A 23,906-nucleotide genomic window follows, 5' to 3' on the forward strand; every position below is an offset into this window, starting at 1 on the left:
GTTTGAACTATTCTGTTGTAAGTTATTGTGGCACGTTACCAGACAAAAAATACACGTTTTGCGCTTTGAATTTGTGTTCGTAAAAATGTTTCAGCAGAATATTTTTGTCAAAATAAATTTTCGCATCCCTTGCAAAGTAATAACGCCCGTCTGTTTATTTTTTCATGAACTTTTAAAGAATTTTAGCAATTTTTCTTCAGCTAATTGAAAAGAATAAGATTTGTTTGCAAGGGATGCGAAACAAGGTCTAAACGCATTGTGTGCAATTAAATCCCACCACTGATTTACTTAATTAAAGGTTTGTTGACTTATATTACGTGTGTATTACTTTTCGATCTCGAAAATTAGCTACTTTGAGTTCAAGCCATATTGGCTAAATTAGCTGAATTATATCATCCGTGGAAGGCTAAACGCCATATAAACACAGTAAATGTCACCCATTTAGAAGGTCATGAGGCAATCTGGTTCTATGAGTGCTGTTTCGTGCCTCCAAAGGATTTGTGAATTAGTGTAATTATGGTCCACGTAAACTTTTTCAGTCGCGTGGAGTAACCAGTTTTTCAATGCAACAGCTGCTTGGCGAAAAGCGTTTGCTTCTCCCACAATTTTTTTTTTGAAAGCCGAAATACATTAAATACATTAAAATTAAATGTGGCTCAAATGGTGATGCAAATTGCCGCTATAAAAAAGAAGTGGCCATAAAACACCCTTGCAAAATCACATAACTTGCACATTTAAATGTTATAAATAGTACTAGGTGTAAGCAAGTTACAACACGCGTTGCGCCAATATGTCGTATTGAAAGTTTGAAACATCTTTTCCACAGTATCACGTGTCGGGACTTTACCGTGAGAAACTTAACGGCAAAGACAAAAAGGCTACGATTTCATGAACCCTGTGCCTAAAATAACATTACAAGTTGCACAAGATAGAGGCAACAATATTCCTAATTCTCCATCTGTGCAGCTTTGTTGCAAAAATAAATCGATACCAAACCGTGTGGATTTTCAATCTATGAAAGCTCAACCAAACCAACATCATACGCGTCAAACAAAACATGACGCAATCTCGCCTCATGTTTATACGGCGTATCAAAATTGTAGCAGATAAAAAAATAAAAAAATACGGCTAATATTCTTTGCACATTCAATCTAAGTAAAACCCTCTTTTGAAAAAACATTATTTTTTTAAACAATTTACCATTAACAATCATCATAAGTGTGTTTTGTTTTTGTAAAAAGAATTAATAAAAATTTGTTGCGCCCATTTCCAGCCAGTTGTGACGGTATAGTGTTGTTTTTCTTTTGTGATCAGCTGACCTACGATTGAGTCAGCTGATCAGCGATTCAAAAGCGTATGTGGCATGTACTGGATGGTCAATGTTGAGTTGTCCTCACCATAAAGCAATAATGAAAGTTAAGTTTCGTAATAAAATGAGCCGAAACGATGGCAGGCAGACATATTAGTGAACAAGAAGACATAGTATCGTGCCAAAAACAGCATGTAACTTAAGAGTTCTTACTACTGCTGGATACGTCACAGGAAATATTTACGTCATCTTCGGGGCATTGGGAAAGGAGAAATAATAGAAGTTATAGTCTGAATAACAAAGCTATTGACATTATAAAAGCGAGCGTATTTCAGAAATGCGCAGTCGAGGCGAGCGTGGCGTCTCTTTGCTGGCCTGTAACTAATGTGCGTTTTGTACAAACTAATTTTGTTTTTAATTAAATTTATTCGACATTTCTAGTGTAGCTTTACCTGAATGTAAATAAACATCTACAACTGCAAGTCAGGAAGGATGAACACGTTTAACTCCAATAATAATGAGTACAAAGAGACACTTGAATCGACATTACACCAGTTTCTTCAATGTGCGCGACTTCAAGGAAACCACATTTCAGCTGTTGAAAACGAAGACAATCCACAGTTGCTGGTATTTGGATATGGATCGCTTATATGGAAACCAAACTTTGAATACGAAACTCGACTAGTTGGTCATGTGCGTGGATTTGTCCGAAGATTTTGGCAGGGAAACGTTACTCATCGTGGAGTGCCTGGTTCGGTAAGTGCCTAAAAATTTGATTTGCCATTTATAAAAATAGAGGCCCTTAAATATTATTTATGATGCAGTGGATTACTTCGCTGCAGCTACCCACTTTTACGAGCACAGTGAAATCACCAGGATACACGTACGCTTGTAATTAAAACCATCATGATGCTACATATTGGTTTGACATGATGAATTAACGACTCGTTATTTTTAATGAACTCTGAACGACACATTTAACACGAAATAGCTGAACGACACATTAACACGAAAAACACACCTGCTCTCGTAACTCTGCCTAATAGAAATGCTGCTCTTGTTTCATAATCAGAAAGCAAACTAACCCACAAAAAATCACTTTTTAAAACCATTAGCTTACATCATTTTAATCAATTATGTGACTTGTTTTTCAGCCAGGCAGAGTTGCAACCCTCGTGGAAGACGCTGAGGTATGTATAGGAGCTTAAAACTGCGTATATCTGTCAGTACACTGAATAAATGCGTCATTTGTTTGTAGGGCGAGACTTGGGGAGTGGCATACCAACTGAAAGGGAAATCTCAAATCCAGTTTGCCCTGGAACATCTATTTACGAGGGAAATTTCAAAGGGCGGCTATGCCATCAAAAGCGTCCAGTTTTACACCGAACATTCGCCGTGCGATATGAACGTGGTGACGTTTGTTGCAACACCAAGCAATCAACATTACCTTGGCCCTGCAACCATAGACTCTGTGGCAAGAACAATGATGAGCTCTCGAGGAAAAAGCGGCCACAACCTAGAATATTTGTTTAACCTTGTGGATGCACTCCGCAACGAAGCCCCCCACGGCGTTGACAGTCACCTTTCATCGCTAGAAGATGCATGCCACCAACATCTCAGTGGGATTTTATTACGGCGCCATGTAGCGCTCGGTTGTGGCCAACGGTGGGACGATTGTTGCAAATGCTTAGGTCAAAAGGCACGAGATGACGATCAGTATGTTTTGAAATGCATTTCGTCAAGACTTTGTTTTATTAAAAAGTGTATTAAAGACAACTTGTCCCGGTAAAATTTCCAAAGCTATTTTATATTTTATTATCATTTTTGCAAAAACTGTTTTTGAATAAACATTTTGGTGAGCATTGAGTTGTTTTGTAAAAAGCATCGTGGAACATGAAAAAATTTCGTTTAGAAAATCAACTAAACCCGAAAACAGCGCCCTAAGCGATGCAATTGTCCGTTGTCTTCCAAACGCCACTTTTGTTTTCCTGGTTGGCAAATTGCTGATCAACATCGATAGAAAACAAAATATTTTTTGCTGTGTCATGTTTGAAACGGGCAGCAAGGGTCAGGATGTTCCGCTGTAACCTGACAAACAATAATGCTTTTAAATTTACCGCGCTCCAAACAAGCCACTCTACACTGTGTGACGTCATGTGTGTGTCAATATTATCACTCGTACAGTGAAAAACAATTCTCCTTAGTGGAGCGGTGCTCTCGGACAACTGTTGTCGAGGGGGAATGTTCAAAATATTGTGCAGATGGGAGTTTGACCCCTTTGCGCGTAAACAAGCTACACAATGAGTTTGTAAAACCAACTGGTCGAAACAAAGCAGAAGTAGAAGAATAAATGTACCTGAGTAGTTATAACCGTAAGCAGCAAACGCAGCGGCAGATGCGGCAGCTGCTCCAGCCCTTGCACCAGCCATAGCTGCTGCTCGACCACTGAATGCGCGGTGACCTCTTTTGCCTGGCAAAAATGAAAACAAGTCGGTAATGTGAGTTACTGAACAGGTGGCTGTGACCTATAGTACAAACAATCAACACAGATTACATACGTGTTACTTGTGGTGTAAGCGGCTTATGTTCGGCGCCGGTAATTATTCGGTCCAGATGAACAGTAGCAAAGTATTACTCACCACTGCTCTACTTACATAACAAATCTTATTGGTACTAACCACAACGCACACGCTGCGGCACACTAGCGCAAACAATGTACATCTACCGACAATAACATTTATTTTTATTTTATTTTTTATTTTATGTTAATTATAAGTGACTCGTTGTGCAAAGTAGATCTCACTGGTTGTGGACACGTTTTACTATTCAAGTATTCCCGAATACGGTTAACAATATAATAATGACCTAAACACGACTTGTACTTAAATAACGATTTGACTTGTGACGTTTTAAATGACTTCTTGCTTATAAATGACCCATTCGTGATATTATTTTCCGAACAAAACAGCATATAACCCAGTCTTTCTTGTTTAATTACATCACTTGTATTTCTTACTGGCAAACTTATTCGCAGCTCACAATACTCGCATGTTTGCAAATTCACTTTTTGCAGAGAAGCGTCTACTCTAAACCAGCGCTTCTCAAACTGTGGGTCGCGGAATTTAATTTTGGGGTCGCGAAACATTATACGTTATTATGTCAGTCACAATAAATGGTATGCGTGCGTACGTTTATTATTTACACATCATTCCCGTGTAGAGGCTATACCAGGGGTGCACAACCTTGCGGCCGTGCAGAGACGAGTTTGTGCGGCCGTGAACATGTTTATTGGAATATAATTATGTACTGGCGGCCGTGACGTAAATAAAACTCTTTTGCTAAATATTTTGTTTTTTAAACTGCTCTAAACACATTTTGTGGAACTTAAAAGAGTATTACCAGCCTAGTAGCCATATGTGCCAGACTTTTTTATGCCTATTGTGTGCAAACAATGCGAAAAATATAGATTAGGACGTCATAAAAGATAAGACTGTCAATTTGTGCATCAAGTTAAAAATTAATTTAGGCTTTTTAGGCGCCATTGGATAGTATATATATGTATAATATATAAGTATTTCTTTACATCAGTAATTTTAGAACACAAGCAAGCAGGCAATAAGCGGCCGCTGGTGAAATAAAGATCTGTGATGCGGCCGTCATAGCGAAAAGGTTGTGCACCCCTGGGCTGTACCCATCAAGGGGTCGCGTAGAAATTTCTGTTTCAGAATGGGGTCGCAGAGCAAGAAAGTTTGAGTAGCCCTGCTCTAAACGATGTCGACAATAACGCATGGTTTTATTCACCTCTTGTTCGTCCAGCACGTGACCGCGGCATTCTGCTTCCAGATGCGATCGGAGATTTTCTTGGAATAAGAGGACGAATTCGTGGACGTCCTCTTCCGCGTCGTGCACGAACACTGGGTGTTGCTGTTAATAAAACAATAACACGGTTTTCGAGTTATCCTTTATACTCTTATGATATTCCCACCTTTTGGTTCAGTTGGCTCATTTAAAATTTCGTCAACTACGATAAGAGGTTCATCTTCACCACCGCGACTATCTCCACTACACGATAACTAAAAACACGTTTACATTTCTCACACACTAATAAATACAACTATAACTATACTGTAGAAAAGCTTTACTTCGCTGGGTGAGTTGGAGTGTATGAAACATATAGGACTTGATTCTCTTGACACGGGTTTGCTACTCATTCGTTTGCGACCCAAAGATATTAAGGGAAAAGCAGGCTCTGGATTACGTGCCGATGTTTGTAATTCCTTGATGCGCTTTGCTCGTTCAAGCTCCTGAAACATGATCAATTCGTTTGCACTTATTCACTACTGTATATTAAACATTTTTAGAAAACCACCTTTTCTCTGTTGCTTTTGCGTCCCCGCTTTTTCCGTGGTTGATCTCCAAACACATGCTTTCTACTGGCCGATTCATCTGTTTCGTTTACTGCACATATATTGCAACACATATACCAGAGGTGTCAGAGGTTGAAATATACTTGGTTGCTAAAATCCATTTTATTTTACATACATACAAGCCTTGAAACAAAGTGTTCCGCAGCAGATTTGGTCTGGCCGGATTTAAGTTAATGTTTTTAACTTTAATGTCAATGAATTGATGGTCTATGTTTGACCCTTTACTGATTTCGTCACGCAATTATCATTTTTCCTAGCGCAATTGTTTTCCTTTTTTGGAGGCGTGACAATGTTACACCCTAATGCCAGTATTTTCCGCCTACTTGTTTGCCACCATAAATCGTCCCATGCAGCCTCTTGTGAGATTTAGTGCTTACAATGCTTTTGACATAAAGATTTGTTTGTTAAATAAAATTCTTACATTCACGGGCCATGTTCTGATCATCGAGCAACAAGGAAACAACTTCTTTCGGTTTAAGGCTGTCAGCTTTGAAATTTCCACCAGAAATAACCATTTGCTGGATCTATGCGAAACATATTTTTTAGTAGCATCTATTCCACAGGAACATATTTTTTTTATCTTTGTCGAAACTAAACTTAAAATTATTGAAGTGAACAAATTGGCAGGTCAAAAATGAGAGGTTGGAAGGTTCGTTTTAATTGACATTTTAAGTGGGCAAAAAAAAAACAATTACACTTACACCTAAAATTACCAACAGATCTCGTTCAACGACGTAAATGAACGAAACCTACCGCATTTTTCTCTTCTGCTCGCTGCAGAATACGTTCATCCACAGTCCCTTGGCAAACTAATCGGTAAACGGTAACTTGTTTTGTCTGACCCAACCTGTGGGCTCGGTCCATCGCTTGTTGGTCAACAGTAGGATTCCAGTCGCTATCGAAAAATATCACCTGTAAAGCAAGACATGTTAGTTGTAAGGAAATCACAAAGACAGTTTTGTTGATAGGAGTGTGCTGTGTTTCTTATTTTTATAAAGCGCTTGTTGTCAGACATCCCACTTCACTAATATCGCAATAGTTCGTCTGGTAGATTTTTACAACTTATGTCTTCTTTGTGTTTAAACTAACAACGCTAAAACTTAAATTGCTCAATTATTTAAATATTTACGTGTTATTGCATAATTGATTTCGCCCGCGGCAAATTAGGTGTTGATTCAGCCTCTTTGAAAGCTGTCTCCCGCTACAATATAAAGCGAGTTGGACCATTATCTCACCGTGTCAGCAGCGGTCAGATTGATTCCGAGTCCGCCTGCCCGAGTACTTAGGAGGAAAACGAAAATATCATTACAGGCCTGAAAACCCGCAACTGTATCACGACGGGAGGATATACGAGATGATCCATCCAACCTCACGTATGTGTGACGACGCAACACCATATATTCCTTTTTAAAACAAGGCAAGATTCTCAGAAGCGTGTCAGTGCTTAAATGGGTTTTATAAAATATGGTTTTACAACTGTTCGTTAAAAGACTATTCGTTACAACACACAAAATTGTGTTTGTGTAATACAATTATTCTTTAATATGTTCACATAACAATCTAGATTTTATCAGTGATTACGCTCAATCAATGCAATCATGAAAATATATCAAGTGAGTACAATGCGCAACTTTGGGTCGCTTTGACACGGGGACTTTTAACCCTAGTAAAAAACAACACACCATAAATAAACAATAAACATTGACCAGTCATAGATTTTCAGAGCATCCCTTTCCATTTCCATTTCCCTAAAAACTATGTACATTTCAAACTCCACCTCTAAAATATCGATCATTTTCGTCATTTGTGAATAAATCAAGACTCGATGCCCGCCGTCCTTTAATCTTCTCAACAACATGTCGAGTGCTTTCAATTTGCCACTATCACTAACCAAACATTCACGGTCTATAAAGGAAAAATGAAAGTGTTGGTAACATTTGGTTTAAAACCGGAATCGATTTTTTTTAACCACTGTACTGTACAATATTTCACAACATATTGAGATGTGATTCGGGGACAAATACCTGGAATTGAAATGGGGTTAAAGGTCAGGAAAGAACTACACTTCAGTTGCACGTTTATTTCCTCAAGAACATGTGCTGCTTCTCGATCGTTGCAATACAATTCCGGCATGAGACTGTATACCTGGAAAAAATACGTTTTGGGGGGATTATGTCAGTGAAAACATGTTGCTATTTTTCCTAAACTGATTTTAAGCTACTCCGCATAGGGCGTGTCGTGACAACCAAGAATCATGATTCACATGTGTAATAAATTACGTCACGTTGTAGGACTGGTGACTCGATGAGATGTAGGTGGAAATGAAACACAATTACATAAGGTCGGTGTCTGGTGTCATGAAAGCCAATGCGCTTATTTGAAACGCGTATTGCACTATGGTGTCACAACATTGCCTACTTTTAGAAGCCACACATTGTTACAAAGCGTGATCAGGAATTGCATTAACAATACGTTTAGTTTATGTTTGGCCTAGGTTTAAACAACAACAAAAAACGGTCTCTAATTGACGATAATATAAAATGCCAATAGCACAATTCTGTATAAGATGTATAAGTTATCAGAATATCAAAATTATTTATCTTTTAATATTGATGAAAAAATATCAAACAATTTGGGCTTTTGGGTCGACGATTTAACACTACATTGAGACATTTTTGCGCAATGCTTACGATGCAAAGCATAAAAATAAAACTTCGCTGTGTAAAAAACTATTTCAAAACAGAATTTTCATATTAGGGGCGAGAAAAAATCACAGATCGGGGACATTTTACTAAGTTAGGAAAGGCATAGTAAACAATTTTATGTTACCTCGACAAGCATTGCTAACGAGTAAAGTTAACATGACTATAAAGTTGCATTGAAAACTCTGCTAGTTGACTTAATAAATTAGCAAGCAGCATTAAGTGCGTGTTTTTGAAAGCGCTACAATGCAATAGTGACACCTAGCGATACAACGACGTAGGTTAGTTGTAAAGTACCTGGAGAGTTTCAAAAACGAATTCGAAAGCTAAGTCATTTAACCAGCATAGGTGTTATTTATGCAAATGCAAGTACGGTATCAACTTACTTTGGGAAGATACAACTTTCGAAAGGTTTCAGAAAGTTTAGATGCTTGGCAATGCATGTGACCAGTAATGACGCGTTGCTGAAACATTTCGTCCAGATTCTGCGGCGAATGCGTTTAATATCACGTTACCATTTTTGCTTTGCTACATATTTCCTTGGCACATAAGAAAAAAGTTAAGCATGCAAAGCAAAAATCTTTAACAGGTTACAAAATGTAGACTGTTTTCAAATCGTAAAAAGCCTCGCAAAGTTTAAACTGATTGTTCATCAATTACATTAAAAAAAAACCTTTAAAACATTTCCTTACTACATTACAAAACCACGTTACATGACTAAAATAATACATCACTAATGCATTTACCTAAAAAACTTAAAAAGTGTGCACCATTTTTGATGCATATAAAATGTACTTACTTGCTTTTCTAGATTAATGGTGCTTTCGCCTGTCGACTTGCGTTTATCAGTCACATGACCAGTTTGCTCGGTGTGAAGTAGACTGGTCACAGTGAAGTCGACGTGGCTGAAAAAATCTTTAATGTAACAACAAAATAAAATCCCGCGCAACCTGTCACGTGATAGTGTCATGTGCAGTTGGTTGTGAAGGGTGGGAAAAACAATCGAAACGTTTTTCTCTGCATCACATGACGTACACGTGTTCACGTCACTTTTGCTGCTGCGAAAACTTTCGGCAAATGATCGAAACACTATTTTGCTCTTTGACGTCGTCAGTTTTCGGTAAACACATTTTTGGGTAAACTCTTGAAACTTGCTTGCCTGTTGGCACCTAAAAAAAATTTTGATCAATACGGCGTTAATTCCAAAAAAGGTTTATGAAATAAAAGTGACTTTTCAATCTAAAGCAAAGCATATTTTTACAAATTAAAAGATGTAACATCTACTGATCTAGTACAAGAAATTAACTAATATTTAGGTTCAATTGATCAATTTTTTTCATGTACATTTCCAGATGTACTCTTACCTGAATACATTTGATTTAGAAAAGTGTTGTTTGTATTCCGTTAATGACAAACCAATAAAGGGAAGAAATGAAAATGCAGAGGGACTTTGAGAAGAATTAGCTTCCTGCAAAGATCTGAAAAATTGGATTCAATTACACAACTTGCTTAACAGTAAATTTATAAAGGTTACACAAAGTTAACTCACCTGTAAACGTTGCTTTCTGAGTGAATATTGAAGTCATGATATAATAGTTTGCTCCGTGATGAAATACTTTGATGAAAAAAGGCATGAAAGCAGAGTTTGGAAAAAGTATATTGTGGAGAAGTAAAAAGATAAGATGAACACACATCATGTGACTTAAACAAGTCTGGATGATTGCACATCTAAAGAATGTTAACATTTGAATAGCTGAAAAACTTTTTGTAACCTAAGGAATCTCCCGCAGACAATAGAATGTAAAAAAGAAAGATTCTACAACTTTTTCAGGTGTTTTACATATTTTATTTTTTTACTATTTTTTTACCACTTTATATCGACAGTCCACCACGTGTCTGCTTTTTTACAGAAACTGACGATGCCTGTGTATTCTAGGCGAAATATATATTTCTGTTTTTAAAGAAATGATTTATGCTTTGTACCTGTTCTTCATGAAACAGTCTAAATATATAACATTTGAATAGCAAACAGAAAAACAAAAATGTAATAAAAAGAAAACCTTGCGAAACTGCATGACCAGATTCATCAGTACATTGCCTCCACCAGTACTTGATGTTTGTGAGTTGCTTTTGCTGTACAATAGCATGAATTTTTCTGACAAAATGTTGGTTTGCACAAATAACACAGTACACATATTGGAAGAACACCAAATTGTTAAACACACTAGTTCTTCCTACCGTAGTAAATCTTCAAAAGTAATGTTTTTCTGGAGTGCATCATACAACATTCTTTGGCGAGGAGCCAACTGACACAAAACACGAATCTCAATTTTCTCAGTAAGTTCATGTTCAACTTCACACTTTAACCGTCGAAGCATGAACGGCTTAAGAATCATGTGAAGTCTTGACAGATGTTCTAACAAATCATCAAGAAGGTTTGTTTAATAATTTAACTTCAAGCCTAACATGTCTGCAGAACTTACTTTCATCAATGGTGGATTTGTTTTCAGCATGATATTCAATATCTTTGGAAAACCATTCATTAAATTCTGCATGATTGTCAAACAAAGTAGGCATAATAAAGTGAAGAAGCGCCCACAACTAAAGAGTATTAACATTTTGTTGAAAAAGTACTAAAAAATGTATATATGACATTACCTCAGCCATTGTATTTTGAATAGGTGTTCCAGTAAGCAAAAGCCGATTTCGACAATTAAAGTCCAACAAAGTTTTCCAGCGAATACTGCACAATAAAAATAAGTTTCAAATAATTGTGTTTTTAAAACATATTTCTTAAATATATATACTGCATTCTATTTATTAGTTATTCACACATAATTTTCCAAATTTATAACTGATGTATTTTGGTTACCCAATTATAATTGGTTGGGTCCCTACATTTACACAACATTTAACAACATAATTGTTTTTACAAGTAGAAATGGTTACCCACACCTATGTATACACAAATTGGCAGCAGTATTAATAGGGTATGATTCTTTTTGTATCTGTAAAGACAATTAGGTAAAACGCACAATGCACTAATTAACAATTTAAACCAAAGCCTCAAAAATTCTTGTCCGTGTTATTTTTTATTTTTTTAGCATGTAAACAAGAAAATAAGAAATAAGAAAATTTAACCCAAGTATTTAAACACAGCAAATTCTTCATAGTCTAATATAACGTTGCTTTGACTGATGTATAGTAACAAACATATTTTAATAAAATCTATTTAAGTCTGTGTCTTGTGTACCGAAGTTTATTTTATTTGAAAGTAATAACATTGTCTGTATGCATGCAAGGCCATGAGTTTAGCAGAATCCATTCCTCAATTATAAACCAATTAATTACTCAAATCTTGCTTGAAGTAAAAAAAGGTCTAGCAAGGGTACAATTGTAATTTTGTATCCCCTTTGAGGGAGTACTTGCATTATTAGAACATATGGTTTTACCTGCTTGTACTTTTTAGTGCATGTGCTTCATCCAAAATCATATATTGCCACTGAATTCTTTGAAAATACCTCACATCTGATATGACCAGCTGATAACTCGTCACAAGAACATGAAAAGGAGCAGAAGAATCATTGTTTCCAGGTTTCTGCAAGTGAGATGTGGTTATATATGACATTTATCTATCTATCTATTCATAAGCCTTGCCTGATTCCAAAACAGTCTTAGGATTTTTCTTTCTGCAGTATTTCCCCAGTATGGCAGAACTTTGACAGAAGGCAAAAATCTGGCAAACTCTTGATGCCAGTTGTTTAAAGTAGAAGCTGGAGCAACAACTAGAAAAGGACCCCAGATGCCAACTCTCTGGAAATAAAAAATAACATTCGACAAAATTGCAATGAAATTACTGTAAAAACTTTTGGCCTAAAAACTAAAATCATGTTTGTACATAATTATAGAGCGTGATGATGACAAAGACAAAAGTATACCAAAATCAAAAACAGGGTTTTCCACCTTTTTTGGAACAGTTAGTGCCATTCCCCCTGCACGAAAAACAACAACTCACAAACAGCTTAACACTTTCTTCATGTACAGCTGCACACTTATGTGGCTGCAGCAGCACCAAGTTCAAAAGGGGTGTTACAAATATTCACAACAAACATAATAAAACTGTACCTCTGTTAGATGAGCAAGAAAGGCAATTGCTTGAACAGTTTTGCCGAGACCCATGTCATCAGCTAAAATCCCATTTAAACCATGTGCATACAAACCAGCCAACCAATTTACACCTTCCAACTGGTAACCAGTCAACTTGCCAACCAACTTGACTGGTTGGGGTAAATTTGAGGATTCAATACTTTCTGTATTAAAGCAAGATTTGACATCAAATTATGTCACATAAACAAAATAAACTAGCCTGTAATGAATATTTTTATCATTTTATGTGACCTTTAAGAAAACTCTGGTAAAATAGTTGTTATGTTGAGTAAAGAATTATACAAACATATAACTCAGAAATGTTTACTTTAGTAATAAACATGTAACATTGTCATATTGTTATCCAGTGTTTTTTTAAGGTGTTTTGGGGGACCGAAACGGTCCCCCAAATTTCTCCAGCGGTTTCCCAAAATTTGCCAGTAGCCTAATAAATAATTCGTTTAAGCAAATATGGCTATTTTTTGGTATTTAAATGAAACACTTGCGCTCTCTTAAAACTACTTAGCGGTCACCCAAACCAAACCTTAAAAAAAACCTGTTGTTATCTACCTTTTTCGATTGATAACATTTGGTCTTGACCAGGAGTACACAACATGCGACAGCAAAGAATACACCAAAATAGACAGACTGTGAGCATACATGGATTAAAACTGGTTTGCTAGACTTTTAAAACGACCTTGAAAGGGTTGTAGGGGGAGTAAAAAAATCTATTACAGACCCAGTTGACAAAGTTAGGACTTGTAAGCTTAACATTTGCAAAAATGATATATGAACAGGCTAGAATCAACACAAAACATAACAAAACAGATAGTGAAGTCATACATATATATTTGCTTGCTACCGGCGACTTTATTGCAACCCTTTTTAGCAGTTCGTCAGCTTCGGTGTTAGTTACAGACCTTCTCCATTGTTTTTATCGCTTTTATCTGGTTTTGCGGGTGTTACTTGGTTAGTATTTTAATGTTTAAACTTTTATGTGTTTTTATCGTTCTTTTATTTTTAGACGGAAACTGACGATGCCCAAATAGGCAAAATTAATATTTCTGTTTTAAAAAAATAAAACATTACACCGACGCTGATCGTCTGTTGCTCTTTTTGAGTGTATTTTGTATGAAGTCATACAGTTAGGAATAAAAACAATATATAGTTATATGGGTATAAGTAAATATAATATCATCAAATAAATGCTATTTCTCACAGTTTTTATCTTGAAAAAAAGCACCAGACAATGGTAGGTTAGTGAAATAATCACCTGTTATGACGCTGTTGATTGCAAAAGTTTGTGCACCCCTGGTCTTGACCTATATCTTTTGTTTTTTCTGGTATATACCATTACCAAAATGTGAAGATAAAGAGTTAAAAAAACAGAAAAAAATTACCACTTAAAGCATTATTGCTAAACTCAGTTGTTCTGTTCTGGTGAATGTGGTAAGCATTTTGTGCTGCCTGGAATGCATTTTCTTTTGAGTAAGTGTCTAAAAACATACAACAGAAGTTTAAAGAATGTACTGTATCAAACAGTCAATGATACAAATAGCTACAAACCTTCAAAACTTTCCAATACTTCATCAGAAAATATATCCGAATCATTAATTTGAGATAAAATTTCAACTTCTCTTTTGTTTATGTCATCTACACCAATAAAACATAATCAAAAATATGTTTATTTCCTACTGTAAAAGTGGAAACCAACCTGCCATTTGTCCAGCTTTCAGTTTTCTCGACATAAAATGGGCATACAATTCTGTTTGTGTGATCAAATAGTTTAATTTTCTTCTTTGTCGCTGTGCCTGCATATTACATTAAAGCACTCCAAGGAATTAAACCATTAAGGAGGCAATTGCAAAAACAACACTTGAATTTAGTTTAAAATTGCAAAAATTGTGTGTAAACCAACCTCTCTAATTTCATCATCTAATTTTCTTTGAACCAGTGCTTGTTTTTCGGCTCGCTTTCTCTGAGACTTTTCTACACTGTAATATTTTTTCCAGAAAACTTGAGCTTCTCTTGTCATTCTGCGAGCACAACTTATTTTGGATTCTCTTTTTGATCTTTGTCTTGAATCAATAGCTCGTGCTCGTACTTTCTTAAAACATTCTTTGGCAACCTAAAAAAACAGGTTACTTCACACAAATTATTTTAGGTCAAAGTAATAAACTTACCTTTTTTAGATGCAAATGTTTAATTGACTTGTTTTGGCATTTTTGTCTATATGCCTAAAAATAAACACACATATTAGGATCTATCTAAAAATAATTACTAAACCATAGATACAATCAGATAAAAATGATTACCACACAACTAAATCAATACATTAGCAAAACTGATATTACTATAAATACAAGCCTCATTTGCAAAATGTAATCATCCAAGTGGCATTATAAAATTTCAACTAGAAGGGTGGCTCAGCACATATTGCCATTGCACATACACTATAGCATATTTTGAAACATTAATATATTTCCTACACTTATTTATATTGGGTCCCATATTAGCCATCGTCTTTTATAGCCTTAGTTGTTTCTGCAAGCAGAAACTCATGGGTCCCCTACACATGCAAAGTTGTAAATAATGCATTTTGCAAAAAAAACTATGAAAAATTTTGGTGCTATCTGTTTAAACAAGGCGATAAAAAGTCTGCAGACATAATCATGCTATATGAGGTACAACTATTCAAGTCACATTCAATTCAGCAATTGTTTGCAAAATTTAGCCATTGCACTGTCAATATTTTTTGCAATTCAGACTTTGTTTAAAAAATTAACCGTTTTTAGGGGGCCAGCTGGGTAAATATTGGGGCTACAGTGTGAAACACAACAGTCGACACCTATGGCAAAATGAACAAACTGTCAAAATTTCATCCAATTCAGACATTGTTTAAAAATCACCCTTTTTGGGGGGCTGGTGGGGTAAATATTGGGGCTGCAGGGTGAAACACAACAATCGACACCTAATTATGGCACAAAGAACAAACTGTCAAAATTTCATCCAATTTGGACATTGTTTAAAATTTTACCCATTTTATGGGGCTGGTGGGGTAAATATTGGGGGTGCAGGGTGAAACACAACAATCGACACCTTATTATGGCACAAAGAACAAACTGTCCAAATTTCATCCAATTCGGACATTGTTTAAAATTTTACCCATTTTAGGGGGCTGGTGGGGTAAATATTGGGGCTGCAGGGTGAAACACAACAATCGACACCTAATTATGGCACAAACAACAAACTGTCCAAATTTCATCCAATTCGGACATTGTTTAAAATTTTACCCATTTTAGGGGGCTGGTGGGGTAAATATTGGGGCTGCAGGGTGAAACACAACAATCGACACCTAATTATGGCACAAAGAACAAACTGTCCAAATTTCATCCAATTCGGACATTGTTTACAATTTTTCCCATTTTAGGGGGCTGGTGGGGTAAATACTGGGGTGATTAAGTCAAACAAACCAAAAGGCACATCTACATAACCATATCTTCAATCTGTGAAAGTTTCATCCAAATCCAACAAAGATTTGTTGCCAAAAGTGCATGGACAAACTTCACGACGGAAAAAAAAAAAAAAAAAAAAACATAGTGAAATCAAGATGCGTCCCCTTCAGGGAAGGGGACCCATAACTAGCTTTAAGCTAAGAGGTTATATGCACCTTAGGAATATCTTTTTTTGCAATGCTTCTCCATAACTTCCTGCGTATGACATCAGATTTCTTTTTGTTTGAAATCTTGCCTTTAAATAACAAATTTGTGTCCATGGAGATGTTTTCTCCACTTACTGATGGCCAGTCTTGCGCATCATCATTAAGCTTTTTTCTCTTCTTAAAAATGTTTTCCCCTTCACTTGGTTCTTTCAACTTTGTAAGTCCTGTTTTCCATGCTTTACCTTTTAATAAAACAGATGCTATAACATTTACTTTGAGGAAAACAACAACACACACCTGTTACCTTTTGTTTTGATTTTCTTAGATTTTATGGATGTATGACTGTTTTTGTTCCATTTTTTCTCACCAAGTATAATATCAGAACTGAATAAAAGAAAAACTAAAGTGTGTGCTCAGTATTTACTTGTTAAAGTACATGTGGACCCATATTCAAGTCTTTACTAGTCCATTATTACATAATCACATCTTTGCTTCACTTTGTCAGTATTAAAACAAGCTTTCCTGCTAAAAACTAAGGTAGCTTAAAACAATTAGTTTGTTCAGCTAAAACTTTAATTTTATACAGGAATTATAACATGAGTCAGATTTACTCTAGCCTGGAATAACATGCCATTTTTTGACTTGAAATAGCGTGTAACAACAAATCAGGGGTGCAAAATGTTTTTCAGAATTTGGTAGCGCCCTGAAATTTTTAGTAGCACATATGTTTTAGCTTTATCTGCATCAACAGTGTTCCGTCTTTCCCACTTGATGCATGCCAGAGGCAAATGCTTCAATTTTGTTGCTGAAGATCACTGAGGCCAATCTGTCCTATGTTTTAATGCAGTTATTCTGCTAAAACCTTTTCACAGGTAGCAGATTAACTTGGCAAAACCAAAACGATCAGCTTGGACAGGGCACACAACAATTTTGCTGTTAATGGCCTCATCACATGTTATTTTTTGTTGAATTCCACACAAATAGAATACTGTCAAAAATGACATATTTGAGGGGCTAACTGGCAGGGCATAGAATAGACAAGAATTGACACTCTACAATGCCACAGGGAAAGGAGACCCATAAATATACAACCAACATTTTTATAATCGGTCCCATATCAGCCACTGTCTTTTATAAGCTTAGTTTTTTCTGCAAGCAAAAACTCATGAGTCCCCCACACATACAAAGTTGTAAATAATGCATTGTACGAAATAACTATGATAAATTTTGGTGCTATGAGTTTAAATAGGGTGATAAAAAAGTCTGCAAAAACTAGAATACGGTAAACAAATGTTGCGGTGACTTTTAGATTTTTGTAAAGACAAATTTTTAGAAAGCATTAACCCAACAATAAAAAATTTTTGTTCGTATTCTTTTTGCACTATTATTGTCATATAATTACAAAAACATTAAAAAAGAACGAAACAAATACTTTAATTTAATCTCTTGCTTTGACCCAGGTATTGTCGTCCAAGGTCGGGTTTTAAACACAATTTTTTCTAGAAAGCTGTAACAGTTGTATTACAGACACTTTAAATTAAAAAGCAATTTGCTACAAGTGTACACATAACAAATTGTTTTTCATTTAACTTTGTTTCGCAAAACCATTGACCTGTAGTAACCTCTCAGGGTGCACACGCCAAACGACTGTTTGACCTATTGACACCGTTTTCAATAGCATGCCGTCCTTACTGTTCAACAACACCGTTTAACCATAGGTGTGAAACCTTTGCCAAAACTGAAAATGACAACTTAATAAAACGAAATAGCATTGCTGTGCAAAACAGCTGATTTCTGATCACTGAAACGACGTCTCGTAAAACGTCTGTCCGACGTCAAGCTGAGCCCTCCTGCTATCGTAAACCAGTGAGTTACTCTCTTGGGACTTCTACCTACAGTGTCTTTCTTGACCAAACGAGCGTTAGACACATTTACGTTTCGGGGGCCTGTGGGTGAACCGCAGGGTAATTCGGGGTCAAACTTCTGGAGGATCAAGTTTGGATTAATAACTAACATATGTCCAAATTTGAATAAATTTGAAGCACTCTTTCTTTACCAAACCAGCGTTACAAACCAGCGTTGAAAATTTTACGTTTCGGGGGCCTGTGGGTGAACCCCTGGGTCATTCAGGGTCAAACTTCAGGAGGATCAAATTTTGGTTAGTAACTAACATCTGACAAAATTTAAACAAATTTGAAGCACTCTTTCTTGACCAAACGCATATAACAAACCATGTTTTAAAAATTTTGCATTTTGGGGGCCTGTGGGTGAACCACTGGGTAATTTGGGGTCAAACTTCAGGAGGATCAAATTTAGATTAATAACTAACATCTGTCCAAATTTGAATAAATTTGAAGCACTCTTTCTTGACCAAATGCGTTTAACAAACCAGAGTTAGACAGAAAAAAGAAAAAAAAATACGGACAAAAACAATATGTGTCCCCTTCAGGGAAGAAACTATACAAATGACAATCAATTCTGATATTGCTTGCAAAATTTACCTATGTTAGGGGTTAGTGGGGTAAATGGTGGGGCTACATGGTAAAACATAACAATTAACGCATCAAAATGGCATATTCTACAAACTGTCCAAATTTTATAAAATTCAGAATTTTGCAAATTTAAAAAAATCTTGGGCGAATGTGGTAACTGACTGCATGGCAAAACATGATAATTGACACCTAAAAATGACACATTGCACAAACTGTCAAAATTTCATCCAAATTAGCCAATGTTTAGAGATTACACACATTTTAGAGGTTGATGGGGTAAAGGTGGGGCTTACAGGGTAAAACACATCAATATATAATAAGTTCTATAAATTCTTTAAATTTCATATAATTCAGCCATTGTTTAAAAACATCACCCATTTTAGGGGGCTAGTGGGGTAAACATTGGGATTACAGGGTAAAACACAACAATTACCACCTCATTATGGCAAACTGGACAGACTGTCCAAATTTCATTCAATTTGGACATTGTTTAAACAATTAACAAACTGTCTAAATTTCAACCAATTTGGACACTGTTTAAAAATTCACTCATTTTAGGGGGCTAATACTGAGGTTATCGATTAAAAAAACAAAACAAATTGCACATCTATATGATCATCTACCATATCTGAAAGTTTCATCCAAATCCATCACAGATTTCATGCCAAAAGTGCATGGACAGACACGGAGAAAAAAGAAGAAAAAACAGGACGAAATCAAGATTTAGGAAAGGGGACCCATAAATATTGGTTGTATTTTTGTATTTTTAGAAAACAAAAAAAAACATCCCAGTCAAAACAAAAAAGGCATCTCTGACTATTACATGCATGTAGGGCAGTATACAAGCAACCAACATATTTAGGATTGCCACAAGTCACACACCAAGTAAACTGTAAACTCTATGCCTATAAACTGTAAATGCATGTTAACTATAAATGCATGTTAAAGGTTATAATTAAGTGTTTAAACCTGTAATGCATGTATTTGGAAAGTGAAGGATTGCTTCTAATCTCATCCTCATGCATCTGGCATGTTTGGTGTAATTGTAGGTATGTGTCCAAACTACATGAATCATCCGAATCAGAAGACTCCTCTTGTAGCAATTCCTTGAAAATAAACAACAACATAAAAAACACAATTCATTCAACCAAACATATCAGTGAGTCATTATCACAACATTTTTCACTATCAGAAACTTCTAAAGTAAAAATCAAAGATCAGAACATTAGGTTGCTCTGAAAAGTAAACTCAGTCTATTGACACAAAAGAGTTCTTAGCTTACAAGCATGTGGTCCTTCCTGCCCTTAACCACAGACCACCCTTCACTATGAGCCAAAGCCATCGATACCTGGGGTGGCAGGTAGTGATGGGATGATACCAGGTTTTGAAGCGAGTACTGATACCGAGTACGAGTACCACATGAATATCCTTTCGATACCGAGTACGATTACCGAGTACTTAAGTGTAGTGTTGTACTTAGTTGTATATCACTGGCTAATTTATCTGCTATGGCCGGGGTACAGGCGTGCACAGAAAAATGTAATCTCCATGTGATAGCGAAAAAAGATATACGTAAACTGGCGGAACTTTTTTCCAATTTTGTGCTGTCCGAAGCAAATATTGGCATGAAGTTGCCCGTATTGTTATGGTGTAAATCTGCCTTTGGCACTCGCACGTTGGTATCGAAAACCGAGACAAAATATTTCAATACCGAGTATGAGTATCGATACCGAATACCGGGTACTCATCCCATCACTAGTGGCAGGGGCGGCATGCCAAGTCACTTAAATATCTATCAGGTGGCAGTCAATACAAAATAGCTATGTTGCGACCCTAGAAATTCCCTGGCACAGTGGCACTGTCACATGAATTTGTGCATTCTTGGTATGTGTTTCTATTTTGTGTGGAAACATTGCATGGCCCATTGTGCGTTACTCTCATCAGCATTTTTTGTCAAAGTTACTCTGCCAGAGCAAGAATATATCTTTGCCAAAACAAGTGCTTTTGAAGTTAAAACAGCGTGGTTTTGTGCTAAAGTAACCACTGAACACACATCATTGCCTAAAACATCCAACCTCGCTGTGCTGTAAAATGAATTGCAAACTGCAAAGCCTTATTATATTTCATAACAATGTAAATTGTCATGTTATTGAGTTCATCATGTTATTGTTACATATGGTGCCCCATTTCCATGCATCAGAAATAGCGAATTCAAAGTCTATTGGCCACGTGTGTGCATAAATAACCTTTCCAACTGCGATGTCCATTTGTAGTTCTCTCTTTCTCTCCACAGTTAAATTTATGTCATATATTTTTTTTAAAACAAAACACCACTCAATTACTAATTAATAACTCCAGCATTAACTGTCCCAGTCACTAAACAGTGCTACTGCTGTCATTACATCACAAACATATTGGGACACCAATACCCCAAACCCACTGAAGGTGGCATTACCTTGATAAGTATAACCTCTAAGTTAAGCAAATTTGCAAGACATGTATGTGTTTATGTGCCAATATCTTTAGTATCTTTAACAACAACCTTAACAAGTACATGCTATGTGGTTTGACGAACAACTTGGCTTCGCCAAAGTTTGCCACTCAGTACAAGAAAATATATGCTTATAAATTGATGCCTATGTTATAAAGCAGGGCTTCTCAAACTGTGAGTTGCGACCCCAAAGTATAATTCTAGGGTTGGCGAAACATTATGCGTTATTATGCCAGTCACAATAAATGGCATATGTGTGCACATTTATTGTTTAAACATTATTCCTATGTATAGGCTACACCAGGGGAGCACAACCTGCGGCTGTACGAGACGAATTTGTGCGGCCGTGCACATGTTTATTAAAATATATGTACTGACAACCGTGGAGTAAATGAAAACTCTTTTGCCAAATATTTTGATTTTCAAACTGCTTAAAACACATTTTGTGGAAATTAAAAGAATATTGCCAGCCTAGTAGCCATATGTGCCAGACTTTTTATGTCTATTGTGTGCAAACAATGCACAAAAGCAAAAATCACAAGCGTCACAGTATAGATGATGACGTCATAAAAGACTGTCAATCTGTGCATCAAGTTAGAAATTAATTTAGGCACTTTAGGTGCCATTAGATGGTATATATATAATATATAAGTATTTCTTTACACAGTATAGATTATGATGTCATAAAAGCTAAGACTGTCAGTCTGTGCATCAAGTTAGAAATTAATTTAGGCATTTCATGTGCCATTAGATGGTATATATATAATATATAAGTATTTCTTTACAACAGTAATTTTAAAACACAAGCAAGCAGGGGGACGTCGGTGAAATAAAGATCTGTGATGCGGCCGTCATAGCGAAAAGGTTGTGCATCCTTGGGCTTTATCCATCAAGGGGTCGCGTAGAAATTTCTGATTTAAAATGGGGTCGCAGAGCAAGAAAGTTTGGGTAGCCCTGCTATAATGTATAAAAAGGATAAATTCTTGTTTATGCTTTACTTGTTTGTAAAGAATCAAATGTCAAAATTGTATCACTGCTACATAAACTGCTAGAGACATTCCTGCTTACCCTCAGCCATTCTCGTGGGCTTGTTCTCAATGGAGATGAAGAATCGTTTAAAGATTTTAGAGACACTTTTGAAAAAGGTTCCTCGTCTTCACTTCAAAATCAATTATAGCCAATTACAATGTGTACAGTACAAAATGCTACATTCTGAAAAACTCTTACCTTGAACTATCTTCACTTTCCTCAGCCAGTGAACAAATTTCTTGATACAGTAAACTTGGATCTAATGCCTCCAGAATTTGGTAACTTGTTTCCATGTTTAAAGCCAGCACCCACTTACAACATTTGTAGTCCTGGCATGTTAAAATATTCAATACATAGTGAACTGATCTATACGTTGCAAAGCGTTCATGACTTTATTTAGGGACTTGATACAAGACACAGATTTTAACTCAAAACTCTTGAACCTGGCTTAACAAGTGTCCAAGTGTTCTTCTCTGTTACAAGCAAGAATAGGGTGAGCCAGAGTGCCACCTAAAAGTACAAGTCCACTGCATTCCCCCACCCAACAGTCCTAATTATTTCGAAAAAGTCCAAAAACTTTATTGCCAGGGGCTCAGCAGTCTGACCAGTCAAACTGCAGAGTGTGGCAGTTCCCGTAAGTCGACATGTAAGAGTAAGACCAATATAATATCAATATACAGGTGAAGCAACTTATGAAGAGGTCGAGGCATGACAATTTAATTTACACTACTAATTAGCTGATTAGGGACTGATAGAGCTAATCGCCACAACCTTACCACAAAAAACTCTAAATGAGCGGTGTCTGGTGTCTGTAAATACCACTTGACTGCTGCAACCGACATGTAAATACCACTAGGCCACTGGGGCCAACCTGTAACTACTGTGTGATGAGCTGACTGCTGCGGGAAACTGACCGCTGCGGCCATCTGACCGCAGTGACCAACCAGATTTTACAAAGGGATGCTTAAACTTGGCAACATTGTAGTATTTAGGAACATGACAGCAGTCAGGCAGTGTTTATTCAGGTTGGCCACAGCAGGCACCTGGGTCACATGATATTCACGTTACAGGCTGGCCACAGTGGTATTTACAAACTCACCGCAACGACCCCAGCACAGCCACAGAGTTTCATTCATTTATCCAATCTGTTACTGCTTAACATAATTTTGTGCAGTTGTGTACTAGTAGATCCCTATCCTATATCTTATATTGCTAAAAATATTTTGTTTTTTCTGAGACATACAACGTCCTGAAAGAACTTACAGACTCACACCCAACTGAGTTGGGTTTATATATTTCGCTTGGTGAAAGAAAACGTAGCAACACAACTGCATTATTTAATACTATCACCAAGCCGGAAATAGCTGTTAACATCTAGTACAAACCACCCAGCTGGAATTATACGGTAACTAAAGTCTAAAGCATTGTTACCTTAAAAATATATTTTTTAGTTATGACTGGCCCTGAAAGCTGAAACAGCAAAGGAACAAACAAAATACGGTGTATACGGCTATAGCTGCAGCGCGTTTTGGTATCGTCCACCAATTGTGCCCATTACTGTTTTGCGCTTAATAACGTTTTAACGTTGCGCAGCTACTTCCGGTTGGTGATTGTTTTAGTGCTATTGTGTCGCTATGTTTTCTTTCACC

At 36.4% G+C, this 23,906-nt stretch overlaps 2 protein-coding genes across 2 annotated transcripts; one reads left to right on the forward strand and one right to left on the reverse strand.

Annotated features, from left to right (window-relative positions):
- The first annotated feature begins 1,713 nt into the window (after positions 1-1,713).
- On the forward strand, positions 1,714-3,175 carry LOC145237523 (putative glutathione-specific gamma-glutamylcyclotransferase 2). The gene is made up of 3 exons (XM_080100422.1): positions 1,714-2,065; positions 2,464-2,499; positions 2,568-3,175. Exons 1-3 carry the CDS (start codon positions 1,802-1,804, stop codon positions 3,096-3,098), a joined length of 831 nt encoding a protein of 276 aa, XP_079956548.1. The 5' UTR covers positions 1,714-1,801; the 3' UTR covers positions 3,099-3,175.
- On the reverse strand, positions 2,919-23,472 carry LOC145237522 (chromatin-remodeling ATPase INO80-like). Its single transcript, XM_080100421.1, has 33 exons — positions 23,357-23,472; positions 22,456-22,586; positions 22,297-22,387; positions 19,707-19,843; positions 16,550-16,629; positions 16,255-16,487; positions 14,768-14,821; positions 14,503-14,712; positions 14,299-14,395; positions 14,151-14,237; positions 13,985-14,080; positions 12,564-12,748; positions 12,096-12,251; positions 11,891-12,036; positions 11,097-11,181; positions 10,922-11,039; positions 10,677-10,854; positions 10,499-10,571; positions 9,988-10,166; positions 9,803-9,916; positions 9,238-9,607; positions 8,825-8,923; positions 7,761-7,881; positions 7,514-7,641; positions 6,972-7,139; positions 6,490-6,648; positions 6,158-6,260; positions 5,679-5,767; positions 5,452-5,613; positions 5,295-5,382; positions 5,111-5,233; positions 3,666-3,779; positions 2,919-3,397 (listed from the first exon to the last, which is right to left on the reverse strand). The coding sequence occupies exons 1-33, from the start codon at positions 23,387-23,389 to the stop codon at positions 3,378-3,380; spliced, it is 4,227 nt and encodes a 1,408-aa protein (XP_079956547.1). The 5' UTR covers positions 23,390-23,472; the 3' UTR covers positions 2,919-3,377.
- Positions 23,473-23,906: the final 434 nt, after the last annotated feature.

The sequence above is a fragment of the Phallusia mammillata genome, chromosome 7 (genome assembly GCF_965637545.1).
Source record: "Phallusia mammillata chromosome 7, kaPhaMamm4.hap1.1, whole genome shotgun sequence".
Taxonomy (NCBI): domain Eukaryota; kingdom Metazoa; phylum Chordata; class Ascidiacea; order Phlebobranchia; family Ascidiidae; genus Phallusia; species Phallusia mammillata.